General features: G+C 40.7%; 1 protein-coding gene across 1 annotated transcript; it reads left to right on the top strand.

Moving 5' to 3' along the window:
* Window positions 1-2,414: 2,414 nt before the first annotated feature.
* On the top strand, window positions 2,415-15,762 carry LOC147152822 (ceramide kinase). The gene is made up of 14 exons (XM_086028545.1): window positions 2,415-2,433; window positions 4,631-4,886; window positions 6,551-6,646; window positions 7,037-7,174; window positions 7,260-7,388; window positions 8,675-8,738; window positions 8,811-8,956; window positions 9,038-9,112; window positions 10,568-10,720; window positions 10,987-11,092; window positions 11,875-11,978; window positions 13,076-13,272; window positions 13,735-14,063; window positions 15,574-15,762. The coding sequence occupies exons 2-14, from the start codon at window positions 4,781-4,783 to the stop codon at window positions 15,653-15,655; spliced, it is 1,725 nt and encodes a 574-aa protein (XP_085884671.1). The 5' UTR covers window positions 2,415-2,433; window positions 4,631-4,780; the 3' UTR covers window positions 15,656-15,762.
* Window positions 15,763-17,058: the final 1,296 nt, after the last annotated feature.

Here is a 17,058-nt window from a genome sequence, read left to right as displayed (position 1 = left end):
GCTAACATGACACACTGTCTCATGCTAATAGCAAGTACATCACGTTCGACAGTCTCAATTTTTCCAAATAAAATACAATAACCAAAACAAATAGTCAACACTATTATCTTGCCATCAAATGTACTTACGGACAATTCTTCTCAAAGGCAACAACAATTTGATCCAACTTCAACGGCGTAACATGAATGGGTCAGAGTTGCGTACTGCCATACTGCATTTCTTTCTTTTTCAACATCAGCAAACTATTCTAAACAACCACACGAGGGCGCTCTAAAGCTGCATACAAACCTGCATTACATATTGACCTCATAACGGGCAGAATCATTTGTTTTATGAAAATAAACATGCATGTACGGATGGTCCTCTGAATTTGTACCCAAGTTGGAACGTGCTGTAGTCAATCTACTGCCCTACGCTATAAGGCAAAGGGTAAAGTCATTACTCTCGATATTTGCATGAAAAACACTTGCAGGCTCTTACAATGAAAAAAACAGTAACAGCGGTAACTGAGCCTGCGTTCTTGGAGATCTCGAAGTATCGGGAGGACCCGCTGAACAATGCCACGCGGATGGAAGAGCCCTTTAGGGCTAAATGCTACAAACTGCACATTCTCGTGCATTTTGAGCAAAAGTAGAATAAAACATAACTGTGTAAAAAAATTGTACAAAGGGAGGATACAAATGTATAAAAGTATATATAAATACATAATGTGATGCCACTGGGTTCGGTTATCGAGAGTCCTGTAAAATTTGGTGAATTTTAGTCGTTTTAAGACCGTGTTTTTTGCATTGAAATAAGACTGAAAAAGTGGGGGTCGTCTTACATTCGAGGTCTAGAGATTATACCCATTCACGACGCTTGATGGCGCCAGATATCATTTAAGCGAATGCTGAATTTGACTCCGCAGGCCAAAGCAACCCCTGTGACGTGAGGATGACGTGCTATGGGAGGAGCCAGAGGAAGGGTTTAAGGACAGCGACACTGAGCACAGCGAGGCAGATAATTGTTTGTGAGGAGTAATGTTCTGTCATGATAGATCTCAGCTACTCTCAAGTGAAACCAGTTTGCATTATTTTATTGCAATGTTTTTCCTTATTCAGATTTGTTTCAAGACTACAGTTACAGTTAGACTTCACTTTGATGGTTAATGCAGTTATTGCAATTTTGTTGTTTGATCACAATAGATTGGTTTATTTACATTTCAAAAACTAGAAGCCATTCATTTATGAATGTGATTGCACTTTAGTTTACATATTTAAATGTTCAGATATTAAGATTTGAATGATGCAAAATAACATTTCTCTCAAATATATTGTTATAATCATTTGTTTCAGATGTACTGTAATTATTTTCTGTATAAAAATTAATTTGGTGTTCAAAAAAAACATTTTCAAACTTGAGTCTTGAAAAAGAGGGGGTCATTTTATAATCAGGGCCGTCTTATATTTGGGCCAATACAGTATATAAAAAAAACGTGTTCGTATTCATTTACCAAAAAACCCTTTCCAACACCATCTGTCTGATTTCGGAGTTCCACAGCAGCTGAGGCTGCATGATCGGAGGAGGGCTGTAGGCAGTTTCAAATTAATCTACTAGACGGTGGTAATCCCACTTCCATGAGCGAGGGTTACGGTGGACAATGGCCCCAGATGCTCCAACCACGCAGTATTTCAACTGTGTTGTCATTGTCTTCTCCGACCAATAATTCGCTTCGGCGCAGCTCTCAAACTTGTGCAGAAATTCTCTCCATGGTGTGCTGCCGTCGTTTCGGTCAGGGCGTAGTGTGGGGATCCTTTCTCGGGGATCATCATCCTCATCACTATTAGTTTGGGGTTGACGAAAGGAACTGTGAGACTGCCGCTGAGGATATGCTGGATTTCTCGGAGAGTCTACTGCATCAATTTGTTTGCATTCTGTTGACTTGCAAGGGGCTGGCGTGCTATGTACCAAACTTCCCAGATGAGCAGAGGTAAATGGGTTCGAGTTTGCTATTTCCATTTATATGGTGGGATCTGAGTGAACTGCAGTCCGTGCAGTGAGGGCGATTCTTATAAACGTCATCAGCAACAGCAAAGGGATTTGACCGGGAAAACTGTGGCGCCGCGAGCAATTCCTCTCCATTAGCACGTGTTTTTGCATAATTTGCGTCACACAAAAATGGGTTTTAATGTCCACATTTCGCCACAGTCTTGCATTGGTTAGCGCCCTTAATCCACTCAGCACTTTTAGGATCACTGTCCGACAGCATACATGGGTAATGAGCCACGAGTCCAAAGTTTTCACGGAGATAGCGAGCAGCAGCCATCGTGAGTTATCTTAGCTACGAGCTAAAGGACACAGTTAACTTGATTAACCACTTGCGCTCGTATTCGTCGTCTTCTGTTTTTTTGGCGGTTGGCAAGAAATTTACAGGTGCATTACCGCCACCTACTGGTAAGGAGTGTGAACCAGGTATACCCCTCAACTAATACCCCAGGAGAGTGAAAATATGAATGCATACCTAACCAATAACTACGGAGCCACTCTGGTGCCAGGGTATGAGAAAAAATATTTTTTTGCTAATCTGTACCCACAGTTTACTAATCTGTACCCACAGTTTAATAAACTGTACCCACAGTTTACCAATCCGCTTGCATTCCGCCACCCTATAATGACAATAGGGTGATTGCTTGTGGCGAGCGAAAAAGGTTGTGAATGAATTTAACGCACGAAAAAATGAAAACAAACACATTGGCTAATTGTAGCCGTTCGCAGCTGCTAAAACTGCTTAAGCAACACCATAGAACTCAACAGTAGTATTTCCATTTGATATAAGGGGATGAAAGTGAAAATAAACCATGCCATAACTGCTCTAAATATGATTCACAAAGCATTGCACTACGCTCTAGAAACAATATACTTCCTAATTGAATTTACATTGACAGATATACGGCTGTGTGTACGACGGAACGCAAGCGGTTTGCTAAACTGTGGGTACAGATTAGTAAACTGTGGGTACAGATTAGTAAACTGTGGGTACAGATTAATAAACTGTGGGGACAGATTACTAAACTGTGGGTACAGTTTATTAATCTGTGGGTACAGTTTATTAATCTGTGGGTACTGTACCCCAGTAATCTGTGGGTACAGATTACTAAACTGTGGGTACAGATTAACAGAAAAATATTTTTTCTCATGCCCTGGCACCAGAGGGGCTCCGTAAATAACAATAACATCAACAGTAAATAAAATAACAACCAACAAACCTAACAATCCCAATGACATTTTCTCAAATTCTTCTATAACCAATCCCGTAGCCTTTAAATAACTATATAGAAACTGGCAACCTTCCCTATTATTCAGCATTTTAACCAAATCCAGGTTCAGTTTCCTATTTTCAAATGTCTTCTTCCCTCGTTGTAGTTTGCACAGTGCAAAATGACATCTTCTATAGTCTCTTCCTCTCCACATTGACAGTTCCGACTCATGCTTCCCTATTTTGAAAAGTGAACTATTCAAACCTGTATTCCCAAATCTAATCCTAGATAACACCACTTCCTGCAACCCATTTCCCACCTTCCAACGCTTTTCAGCAGCCCTCCTGTTGATTCTGTAAAACCACCTTCCTCTGCTTTCTGTATCCCACTCCCACCGCTGCCATCGCTCCATCAATTTCTGTGTAACTATCCCTTTCATTTCCACCTGACTAACCCCAACATTTATATCTATATCAGACCTCAATGATGCCCGTTTTGCAATCCTATCCACTTTCTCATTCGCCTCAACACCAACATGAGCTGGGACCGCTCGTATTCTTCGGTGCTCACTACTCCTTTTAACAACGTGAGAGGGTCCCTCGTGGCCAACACGCTACAGGGAGACAGGGGTTGTACTGCAGCCTCGCTTTATTGGTATACACATTTTTCTCCTGCTTCTCATACTTTTCTTACTTCGTCTCTCACATCTCTCTCTATCTCAGCATACGCGCACCTGTACTCTCTACTGCCCTCTTCCTCACGCTTGCGCACACCACACACACACAAGCTCGTCACAATAGTCACAACATATTATTATATCGAATTTTTGTACTGGAATATTGAATGCATGAATTTAGCCGTTTTTCCTAAAATTGTTATTTGTGAAGATACTTTAAAAACTCAATGCATTAAAAATATTTATTTGTATTTTCTTATTTTTTATTCAATCGTTTGAATTATATAATTGTTTTTTTTCAGTTATATATAAATATATATATTTATATAAATATAAATACATATATTTATATTTATATAAATATATTTTAAATATATATATTTTAAATTAAAGAATCGGTCAATTGTATGTACAGAACACTTTGAAAACAACTGCAACTAAAAGTGTCGTACATAAAAATCGAACATGAGACAATTTATAAATAATAAACCCGAATCGAGTTAATAAAAACACAAAATGAATTTACAAAAGGTTAAATGTTAGTTTATCATGTTCATTTAGAATAAATCGAACTCGTTTTCAAAGCCATGTCCGTTTTCAAAATAAAAAATATCCCTTGCCTTGAAGTCTTTCAAATGTTTCCGCCCATCGCCACTATTTAATATTCAAATCCTGCGCCATCATCAGCCAATCGGCGATCTTTTTATTTTTTTTACAGGCGGGTGGCTTCTAAACATACCAGAACACGCAGCACCGCGTCCACTCATTGGTCCAGCCCAGTTTATCCACACTACGGCTCCTACTCGGAGCTCGTCAGTGAAAGGGGCAAAGCTGCGAGGGTTGAGTCGTGGCCAAGTGTGGCGTCCGGATGGAGTCGAGCTTGTGGCTCGGCAACAGGCGCTACCGAGCCACGCTCACCGGCTGGACCTTCAACTGGACCCGAGTAGAGAATAAGAACCGCCATAACAAAACAAGTATGTCGCACTTTCACTCATCCTCCCCGCCCCAGCACACACAGCTCATTTTCTCAAATCGTCCATAACAAACGTGTGTATGCGACATAATAAGTTGATGCTTTATTCACTTCTCACCTACACTACACAAAATGCAATTTCTGTAATTGAAACTGAAATGAAATTGTTGAGACTTTGAAATGTTGAACTAGCAGGGCAATATATAAAATATCTCAATATATATTTTTTACAATGGTCATTTGGCAATTTGTCTAAAATGTGGAATAATAAAAAAAAAAAAAAACGAGAGAATTATTGGAATGTGCAAAATCGTTCCCATGATGTTCTGAATGAGCTCAATAGTTTTGATTTGAAATCGGAACGATTAGGGACTTTTTAAAATGTATTGTTGTTTGAAAGTTTTTGGATATGGTTGTACTCAATTTTTTGCATCGTTTGCAGTCAGTTGAGAAATTTGGTTTTGGAATTCCAAAAATGAGAGCACAGTGCAGACTGAAAACAACACAGCAAAGACCGCATGCAGAAATACTAGCACAGCAATAGTCAAAATGTTTTAAATGGTATGCGTTCAAAATAAAGACTGTAAATCCACTCAATTTATTTCAGCAGCACTGAAATTCCCCCCAAATTCCAAGCATCATACAGTTCATGCTTTTGCAAGCACAAATCAAATTGAAACAAGACATCATAAAGAAGTCTTACTGTAATCGCTATAAAAAATACTCTTGTGTTTTTAACGTCTGGTTTAAAACTGCAACTCAATTCACTTAGTTGAGTTTGTCATGCGGTGTGAGGGGCACTAAGTCAAAGTTGACAGGACAATGGCAAGAGCCCAGCTGTAGCATGGAGGCTTACCATTGACCATTTGTAATTTGTGATGAGATAACATGGACTTAAGTTTCGACCGATTTTGGAGGTACAAAAAGCAGGAAGCTTCCAAGACAACACGTGCACTTTTATTGCATTTAGACGTTTGTTAACCACGACATGTGCAGTTAATGTAATTGGTAAATGGAATGCACTTACGTAGTGTTATTGTGACTGCTTGGAGAGCGGTTTGGGTTGTCAGGCTGGAAGAGCGTCAAACACGCACAACCGGTTCAACAGCATCACCGAGCCCAACTGTGACAGATGATGTAACTGTGGTGTCAGGTGTATACTGCAACTGGAGCTGAACATGCTGTCAATGCTGTCCAAATAGAACATGTTTCCTAGCTTTTGCCCAAGGAAGGGGAAAAATGACGGGAAAAGCCTACTAGAACAAACACACAGTTAGGGTGTGCACACTTTTGCAACCACATCACGTAGTTGTTTATTTTTTTCTTCCCCTCTCATAGATTTTTTTTGTTCAGGTGATAGGTCACATTAATGCTGGAAAAGGCTTTGAAAGGATTCACTTGGGTCTTTATTTTATGTCACAAAAACCTTCATTTGAAAAGGGATGTGTAGACTTTTTATACGCTCTGCATGTGTCCATTGTATGCCTATATGTGCCTTAAAAAGCTTTCTTAACACTACAGAATCACTTTCGACTTTTGATGGTAAGCAAAAGTGTTGGCGATCAAACAAATTTGGTTTCGTCGTTTGTGGCCCTTGACCTTGAATGGAAAAAGGCAGATCGTTGACTTTCTCGTGTTTCATGACGCCGCTTGTTTGGTTTTCAGTTTCAGTGTCAGTGGCGGATGTCATTGGCGTGGAGGAGGGGCGAGTTAGCGTCCTGCCCCGCAAGTCCGTAGAGGACTCGGACAAAGACTTCACCGGTGGGTTGTCAAAAGAGGTTCCATTTCATCCCTTCTGACCGCCAGGAGGCGGTGCTTATGCGCGAATGGAACATTCAATGCTTTAAGCACCGCCTCCTGGCGGTCACTCGCGATTCATAGAACCGTAGTTACAGACGTAACTTTAAATGTATTTGTTGATCTGCTCAATGCCTTTCAGCAATAGGCAGTGTGAAATGTGCAAAGCTATTATTCTGTTGTATGAAAGGCAACAGACGGATGCCCTTCTGCCATCTAGTGGAAAAGCCTTTAATTGCTCTGATGCTCACTATACGTCACTGGCATAGATAGATGGAAAAAAACGCTGTCATTTTTAGCGCTTAATACATTTGTTTGTGTTTCATTTGCTTCCTCTCCCGCTTTGTGTTCCAGTTTTCTACGTGAAGCGTGTGAGCAGCGGGAGCTCCCGTGGGTTGCTTTGGCGACTGGGTCGGACGCAGTTCAGCTGTCCTAGTCGGGTCCTGAGAGACCAGTGGACCAAACATCTGAGAGCTGCTCTCAAAACTCATTGTAGGGAGTCGCGTCATTTCAAATTGATTCTGTACGAATGCTTGAAAATGAAATATTTTCATCATCCATGCTGATCCTCTCTCAGGTCCGTTGCGTCCAAGCAGATTATTGGTCTTCGTCAATCCATTTGGAGGGAAGAAAAAAGGAAGGCACATCTACGACTCTCTGGCTGCTCCTCTCTTTGAGCTGGCTGGAATCAGCTGTCATGTTATTGGTAGGAAAACACACCAGGTCACGTAGCACTTGTTTTTTCATATGAGGTGTGGCATCGACCAAAAATAACATTTACTTTCCTCGCCCCCCAAAACAACAACCAAACAAACAAAAAAAACTCACACTCAACCAAAAATTCTCATACTCTACAAAAAAACGTTCACACTCGCGAAAAAGAAGCTCGACCAAACAGGTCTTATTTAGGTATGTATTGATGCCACTTTTTTCGGACCAAGTAGAATATAAATAGTTAACCCATTAAGGCCTGGAGAGCATAACCGCGTTTCTGCCACTAGAGAAAGAGGGCTGTTGCGTCTTTATACCTTGAGAGACGGGAGAGCGTCTCTAAACGTCATTTTCTTCTAGCCAATGCAACGCAAGGCATCAGAATATACACGTGACGGTGTCGTGTCGAACCAGTCGAACGTGATATATGGTTAAGATACATGTTCGTAGACAATGACGATATTGAGGTCTTTGTAACAGAGTAGGTGGTAATTACCACTCGATTTAAATTTTTTTTAAAAATAGTGCTTCTCTTGCACTGACACGTTATTTGTACATCTTCCATTGAAACAGTAAATAATGATAAACTCAGGCCTGTGTGAAAGCCACGTCCAAGCTCTCAAATTCTTTTGGAATTATGTTTCTATCTTCGACAGGGCCTCAGACAGGATTAAAACGTTTAGTAACAACCAGTGCTTTAAGTGGAAAAAATGTCGTTACCTCTCTTAGTTGGCTGTTGCCAGGTAAATTAGGTGGTGGGTAACAGCAGATCATTAAGTTAATTAATTCATATGTCAGCAATAAATAAATGAATGAATATTTCAATTTAATTAATACCTTATTTGGTCATTTGACCAGTAGTCTGAACATTCTTGTTCTGAGCAATTATTCTTGACATCGCTAGCAACAAGTAAATCAGAAACGCTAACGTTACTGTTAGCTGGCTGCTCTCCACTTGCAAGATTAATGTGTAGTCCGGAGTCATTGAGGAGAAGAATAACAGAAACGATAGGGACCAATATATAACAATTATATTGACTACATCTGGAGTGTTTTCAAGGAAAGGATCCACCTTAAACCAGTGTATAATAATGAGTCATCATAAATCCATTCAATTTGTAGCATTGGCCTGGTCAGGGCATATACAGATAAACAATGGCCTGGTCACCGGTCGGTGTCAAGGCACATATAGACAAACTTTGAACCCAAATAAATAAATATGACCGATTTCGAGGTTGTACATTATTCGTCTTCTGATGTCATTTTTTATTTTACATTTAGTAACAGAGCGAGCCAACCAGGCCCGAGATCACCTCCTCAAGAAAGATCTCACAGGCTTCGACGGGTACGTGTGTGTGCATGTGCGTGTGAGTGAGACTCTCAGGCTGAACTATTTATTTCTGTGTGTTTACAACAGCGTGGTGTGCGTTGGAGGTGACGGCATGTTCAGTGAAGTGCTCCACGGCGTGATTGGTCGCACGCAACAAGAGGCGGGCCTGTGCGAGAACGAGCCATCAGCTGTGTTACAAGCGTGTCCGCTCCATATCGGCATCATCCCGGCAGGTCGGTGCCAAACAAGAAAAACTGACACCGGTCACACACTCATTGTGTCATTTCTTCTGTTTTTTTTTTGTCTCCCCGTAGGCTCCACAGACTGTGTGTGCTACGCCACTGTGGGAGTGATCGATCCCGTCACTTCAGCTTTGCACATCATCATCGGTAAAGACAGAAAAAAAAAAAATCCAGCATTGAGCATTGTATGCCTCTCCAGTAGGAGAGCCAATTAATTAATTACCTTAATTGATTGATTGACATTGATGAATAATAGCTAAAGAATACACACACACACACACACACAGCCTTACATTAATTACAAGCTCAAACAGATATGCATAATTTTTACTGTACAGGCAGTCGATATACTACACTTTAATTATAAATATAGTAGAAAAACAGTAAAAAAAAAAAAAGTTTTACTTTTCCCTTTTATGATCGTTCTTCATCCAATCAAATTTGTTTACAAAGTTCTGGTGGGCGGGACCAGAGCCAGCAGTCTGGTTCTGCCAAGGCAGAAAGCTCTTTGCCCTTGGCAAAAATTCTGATTGGATGACAATACAATCTTCTAAATTATGGATTAATAAATATATTACACTGTATATATGAATTAATTGCAGATATGAATACTTTAGCTTGAGGATCCATACTTAAAATTGAGCACTCTGGATCGGAATATCGATATGTTGGTATCGATCTGCCCATCCCTAGTTGAAGGCAGTCAGGTTGGCCCTCCCTGCCGATGAGGTGTCCCTTATTTATTTTTCCGGGAGTTGGCAACCCTAAACAAAAGTCTAACATTAGCGACTAGCTGCCTGCTAGCCACTAGCAGCTAACGCTGGGAACAAGCGGCACATTCTACAATGTCAGCGTAATTCAATTTTTTTTTGCTCCCTTAATTAGTAATCGAACATGATTTCAGAATGATGTTGTGTTGATGTTGGTGGCAACAGTTTGTGATGGCGATTTAAATAAACTAACTAGACTCCAACTTCCAGTCACGAACAACTTAAAAAATAAAAGCGTACCAAGGCACCGATGTCCATGTATTACTGGTTTTTTTTTTTTGTTTTTTTTTTCAAGTTAGCCTTCTCACCACGTTGCCGACATGTTTCGTCATGCATATTATGAAAAGTTGTTGGCGCTTTTCATCTTCCCAACCAGGTACACCAGATAAACAAGTACCCGAGGCCAAAAAAAAATATTCGAGCATTCTTTTAAATCAAGGTACTTGAATTACTTGGACTTGTTTCACCCCTAATGTAATTTATCAGGCAGATGGGTACTGTAATGTGTTATCAAGGAACTGCTCCCCGCTCAAAGCTTTAGCTACATGACGACCGCTGTTCACGGACGAGCTTATATTCCCTCCGATCCTGCCATGCCATTAGAATCAGAAGAACCCAAACCCTCCTCCTCCTTTATAAAAAGCAAAGTCTGGGCTTTGTTGTGAAACGGTGACAAATACTTATCGCTGAGCTGTGGTCCACTTCTCCAAACTGGCAAGCTACTTCCTGCACCATATATGGGCCATTCCTGCCCCTTCCTGTGTCCGACCTTACAGTGGGCGCCCTGACAACCAAGTGCAGCGCGTAAGATATGGTCCTGTTGTGTTTTCAGGCGACTCTCAGCCTTTGGACGTGTGCTCGGTGCATCACTCGAGCACTCTGGTGCGCTACTCGGTGTCCCTGCTGGGTTACGGTTTCTACGGGGACGTGCTGGCCCAGAGCGAAAAAAAACGCTGGATGGGACCGCTCAGATATGATTATGCAGGTACGAGCCCAGGATGCTGAAAAAAAGAAAAAGTATGTGAACGCTTTGGAATGACCTGCATTTTAGTCCGCGGTCTAAGATTTCTCTTGGCCTCATTGAGTAGGATGACCTCTCTCAGGGAGAGTCGTCCTTCACTTTCTTAGCCTGGGCTGATGAGCATCAAGGCCTTGACGAATGGATTTTCTGATGGAATGCTGAGGCTTCCCATACTTTGACTGACAACACTATGCGCTGTGAGTTGATGTAGTCGTGCCTCGACCGTGCAGGCGCGTTGGTGTATCTGAGCAACAGAAGCTACACGGGTGTCGTTCACTTCCTGCCGGCAGACCCGATGCTTTCCAGCCCGAGGGACAAGACGCGCTGCCTCTCAGGGTAACCGATTAGGAATTGAAATGAATGAGAAGACTTTTTTTTGTTGTTGTAGCCCTTATTGCGGTCCTTATTAAAACTGGTCTAAACACGGCATTCTGATTGATACTGTGTTTGTGGAATATGAGTTAAGCAGAAAAATCCACCCGATTTTGGTCCGTACATCTTAGGGGGCGGCCATTTTGATGCTTGCTGTCAACTGAAAATGACATCACAGTTGCTCAGGTAGCGACCAATCATGGCTCACCTGTTTTCTGAAGCTGAGCCATGATTGGTTGTTAACTGAGCCCTGAGTAGTTGTGACGTCATTTTTAGTCAACAACAAGTGGCAAAATGGCCGCCCCCTGAGATGTACAGAAACGGATGGATTTCGCGGCTTAACTCATATTCCACAAATGCAATATTAATCAGAATGCCGTGTTTGGACTAGTGGAGGCGCATGGAATATATTGTGAAGAAAGGGGAAGTCAAGCCAAAACCTACTAAAATAGAAAAAACAACAACATTTGTTTATGCAATAAAATGAAAATGCTTTTGAAACAAAACCTAAACCTTAGGTTTATGGTGAACTATAATAAAAAAAATCCCAAATTAACCTTGCTTGCCATAAAATAAACTATAAATGCTTTATTTTATTGTCAATGCTTTAATACCATTATAAAACATGAGAAATAAAATAGGTTTCATGATATTTTAACATGTTTGCGCACTCGTGTGTGTCTCATTTGTGTGAACGCGTGTTTGTCTTTGTGTGCTTTTGTCCTCGTCCGTGTTTGTGTGTGCAGGTGCGATGTGTGTTCCAGAAGTACAGAGAGGCTTTTCCCCCTGTCTTCAGATTCAAGGTCACTATGCAGCTCGTACCTCAGCCAGATTAGCAGTGACTCAGAGGGTAATAAACTCTCGCACGCACACACGCAAAAAAAGACAGACAAAACGCACTCGGAAAACATTGCAAAAGTTATTTTTTTTAATTCCCCCAAATATCCTATCATTGGAACTCTTTACCCACTCTTGGGGACTTGCATGCTGCAAGAACCAAGACGAGGGCTGGCAAAATTCTCTCTGACTCGCCACCTCTTCCAGCTCGAACCTCAGGTAGGCGCTGTCTAACGATGCGCACTAAAAGCAGCAGACATTCCAATAGCTTCTTCCGTCTTGCCATCAGTTCCCTAAATAGTTGACTCAAAACTCGATAGTGACACCTTGCAAATGTTTGCCAATTTTTGCACATCCGTTTGTGACAGTATTACCGTGTTGATTCTTGTAGCGTCAGCTCTCTACATATTTGTAGAGCCATCGTCGACTTGTTGACCGCTTCGTAACGCTCCGGGACCATCTGCGTCGTCGCACATTCAAAGTTGTGTCACGATTACTGCGCTACCGATCACTTGAAATGCTGCGACGATTATCGGCATCATCTACACAGCTGTCATTGTCTTTTAATGACCACACTACTGGTGACTTTTTCTTCAGCAGCACAACTGGTACGCTTACATCACGTCGTAAAGACTCTCTATCTGTCACGTCTTTGTATGTCGTAGTTGCTTGTTGCCGCAATGCTAGTGTAGCCCATAGATGCAAGACAAAATGTATTTTATATGATTAAGGTCGCAATGATTTATTTAATACTGTTTGGATGTGATTAAAACATGAATCTAATTAATTAGAGGCTTTGTTATAATGATTCTCATTTGAATAGAAATATTTGACACAATCCAGTTAGATTTTGGTCAATGAATCGACATAAACAACAACACTGAATCACCTACACAAACACAGACGAGTGTCAGTTTGACCGAAGTGAGATCATAGGAATAAGATTTCCAAATGCAATTTTGAGCTAAGATTGCCTCGAGGCTCGATTTCCTCTTTTTGGAAAGTGCCAACGATAACCACTGTGCTCAGCTGCTTCTATGCAAATCAAATTGCAATGAAATGATCCCTTTTAATGTTTGGTGTTTGTGTCTGTGTGTTCCTCCGCATCAGGTGACTGGGTGAGGGTGGAGGGCAGGTTCCGGTGCGTGTCTCTGACTTGTATGTCGTGCTCGTGTCCCAAAAGCCCTCTGGGTCTCTCGCCCTCGGCTCACCTGGCCGACGGAACGGGTGACCTCATCCTGGTTTGGGACTCGCACCCGCTGGGCTTCCTCAAGTACCTCTACAGGCACACCAGCTCGCAGGACCAGGTGGCAAAAATATTCATTCATTGGGGTTTATTTATTTATTTATTTATTTTGGGCAGCGTCAGGATTTGAAAGTGTGTTTATTTGAATTTTTTTTTTTTTAAATCAGTGTTTTATTGTGTTACCCAGTGGTGATTTGAGATATGATGATCATGCCTGTCACTGACAATATTTTGCTGAGGTCACCTTGCCTCACCTGTACAACTCTACATGAGCAATCGCTTATTTGCACATTACCTGTAAGGAAACAAATGTTGATTTTAATGAATTCTGTGGAGGCTCATGTGAAAAAAGGAAATCCCGAAGGGAGAAAAAAAATAGCACAATTGTTTTGAATAATGTCATTTGCTGCTCATGTAAATGAAGGGGAAATAAATCAATTAAACTCAAATAGGATTTGTGTGAAAACCGCGACGTTTGATTTATGTTATGGTTGCTGACGTTTATTTCCCCGTTTGCGGTTAGTTTGATCTCCCGTTTGTGGAGGTCCACCGTGTGAAGGCAATTCGCTTCTCGGTGTCGTCTGGCGAAGAAGAGGACGTGTACAAGGAGGCGGAAGAAGCCAGTCCAGCTGAAGAAGAGGAGGAGGAGGAGGGAGAAGAGGATGAGGAGAAGAGAGGATGCAAGAAGGACAGAAGCAGGAATGGATCTCAGCAGCATCTGACCAAGAAACGCACGCAAGCTCCGAAAGCGCCGTGCGGGCTCCTGTGCGGCATGTGCTGCAGCAAAGCTCCGACCAAGTCCGTGTGGAACTGTGACGGGGAGATTCTGCCCTTCACCGACATCCTCTGCAGGTAACGTTTTGCTCTCATCAAGCCCGTGAAATTTATGTGCCAGCCAGGCCATATTTACTTCTTAAAACAGTTACATGGGTGATTTTATTGTAGAGTAGGGAAAAAAAAGATTATATGTCTAGGGACATGTTTCATTTTCGCTTTGGTACATTTCTTGAATCAGAGTTGAAATTTGCAAATCACTAAGTGCATTTCAGTAAGTGCATGACACCTTTGTGTAAGGTGGAAGATCGCAAGAGAATGCATAGCACAAAGATAGAAATGATGGTAATAAAAAAAATTTAAAAAAAGTTGAAATATGAACATGGGACAATCTCCTTCAGGAAAGGTGTATGTGCAACACTGGAGTGATTACAGTGCAGTCTTGTGGGCCACAAATTCTCAACCACATTGCAACAAATATTTTCGTTTGCTATTGAGCTATTTCAGAAAACTGGTTGATCATTGGTTGATATGCTACACACACTTCCCTTCATTAGTAAGAGTCAAGAATAGCTGGGGAAAAAAGTCGGAAACGGAATTATATAGAAATACGCTTGACGTATTATACTGTAATAATGAAATAGTTTAAAAAAATGTTGTACTTCGTTAAATTTTAAAGAGCTAATTATTTTTGATCGTTGCTGTCCTGTGAAAAACACTTATCCATTTTTTTCATTCTTAGTTTTACGTGATTGGTGTTTCCATGTTACAGACTTCGCATTAACGTGAACATTTAAAAAAATCCAAAATTGGACATGCGTGTTTTTCACAGAACAGCGACGATATGTAAAACTGTTTATTTTAGTTTAAAAAAAAAAAATTATATATATATATATATATATATATATATATATAATTAGTTATTTTGTACTTGATTTAATTATAACTATTCAAAAAGAAATACAAATATGGTGTAAAATTTTATTTATCTTATTTGAATTATTCAATAAAATAAAATCATAAAATAAAATGTTAAAGTAGTATTGTTTATTTCAATAAAAAAATGTTTTTGCTAAATGTAATAATACATATCAATCAATCGTATTTTTTTAATTTAAAATTTCAATATTCAAAAAATGTCCACATACAATGGTTAATTGTAATGAATTTTTATACTTAAATAAAATTATAACTGTGGTCGGTTATAAACTAATACATTTTTGTCTTTCACATTTAAGTTTCATTATTCAATACTAAAAAATAAAATATAAAATGTATAAAATACGTTGTTTTTTACTTTATTTGCACTTCATTTAATTATTTAATCAAATGAATAAAACAAATATTTATGTGAAGCAGTATATACAGTATTATCTTTGTTGAAATGGTTGGCGCACAGTTCTGGTTGTCCCATAGTTCTGAGGTTTGAGGTTGGAATCTTACAGTATGTTCATTGGAATGAATGAAGCTAACATGGATGTTTTGGGCATGTGGGAGGAATTTGTGGAGTACCTGTAATCAGTCACTTGACAATGTAGTGGTTTGCCACACCTGCTCTACTTTCAGCGTGTTTTTGTTGTTCCATCAGGATTCATGGGCAGCTGGTGCGACTTTACGCCAGGGGCATTGAAGACGCGGCGACTGTGCAAGCAGGAAATGGCCAAATGTGATGTGACGAGAGGGAAAAGGAAGGAAGGAAGACTTTCACCGGGGGCTCACCAAATGCCATTTTTAACCACTGGAATGATTTGAATAAACTATTTATTTTTATATCCAACCAGATTGTTTGTCCTCATTTGAGTGGCGGGTGAGCTGGAATCTATCCCAGCTGAGTCTGGCTGCTGACCAGTCCAGTGCCTTCTCTATAAAGAAAAGGCAGCCCTGAAAAAAGAAATTCCCCATCTTTCGCTAAATGTCAGGGCCCATACAGCGTAGACAAAGAAAGGACTGGGCACCAGACAATGGGCTGGTCACCAGAGCACTACTGAACACACCGCATTATAAAAGGGGGATTCAAGTGAAACATTTTCTTTGCATTATGTTCTACGAACCCCACTAGTACAAACAAAACTAAGTATTGTAGTTAATATTGCATAGGCGGTGGAAGAATGAAGCAGATTTTATCCACCGCTTTTAATCCATCTCAGGTGGTTGCCAGTTTGAGATGATACCGCCCGCTGCTGTCGACTGAAATTCACATCAGAGGGCGGTATAATGCAGGGGCGGAGCCATGGGTGGGCCTGTGCCCACCCATTTGACAGACTGCCCACCCAGTGAGATTTATGAAAAAAATATGTACTTTTACATTTTTAGTAAATCATTTTTGAATTTGTGTTTCGTTGTGTTTTTTTTTTAACTTTTTTAAATATTAAGAATGGCGTAATTGTGGCTGAGTAAGGAAGATCTGAACTTCATATTATTCAATTTGTCATTTTATTTGAGTATACGATGTGTCGGGGCAAGAGGATTGTCACTCAGTGAGAGAAATATTCAGGCCCACCATGATTTTTCCAAGCCCACCCATTAGCCACATCCTGGCTCCGCCCCAGGTATAATGTCAAAATGGCAACCTCCAGAGATGGAAGAAAACAGGTGGATTAATCTGATTAATTCTTAGTTTGTGAATGCAGCGTGAATTAGAATACTGTCGTTTTTGTGAGTTCATAAAGCAACAATGTGTTTGGGGACGGGATATGCAGATTTGAAGAAAACATTTATCGGTCGACAATCGGCTTGATTCAAAAACCAATTTGTTATTTAAGACACCCTTTATCCGCAAATTTACATTGCAAAAACACAACTATCGCTCAACGCCACGATGGCATCTGTGCCAATCATCGAGGTAACGGCTCAGCTGGTCAAAGAAGGCGTGCGCCGGTGACGACTTCATCCAGGAGGTTGGTAGGTGTACGCAAACGGCGTCATCGCCCAATGAGTGCGAAGTATTGTTCCGAATGTCCCGCCTTTCCTGAGCAAATCGCTTTGGAACAGTCAGTATATCAATACCTTAGGGATGGGCGATACCAGTGATTTTGTATTCGATCCGATACCACACATCGCACACATCGTCTGC

This window comes from Filicampus tigris, chromosome 1 (assembly GCF_054856515.1).
Source record: "Filicampus tigris isolate MCC_2025a chromosome 1, RoL_Ftig_1.0, whole genome shotgun sequence".
Lineage (NCBI taxonomy): Eukaryota > Metazoa > Chordata > Actinopteri > Syngnathiformes > Syngnathidae > Filicampus > Filicampus tigris.
Note: the sequence above shows the minus strand (reverse complement) of the source record. Positions and strands in the feature narration are given on the sequence as shown.

Coding starts and splice junctions, on each gene's coding strand:
- LOC147152822 (XM_086028545.1), top strand. CDS start 4,781: ATGGAGTCGAGCTTGTGGCTCGGCAACAGGCGCTACCGAGCCACGCTC. Junction 6,647..7,036: donor CTCGGACAAAGACTTCACCG/GTGGGTTGTCAA, acceptor TTTGTGTTCCAG/TTTTCTACGTGAAGCGTGTG. Junction 8,739..8,810: donor GATCTCACAGGCTTCGACGG/GTACGTGTGTGT, acceptor TGTTTACAACAG/CGTGGTGTGCGTTGGAGGTG.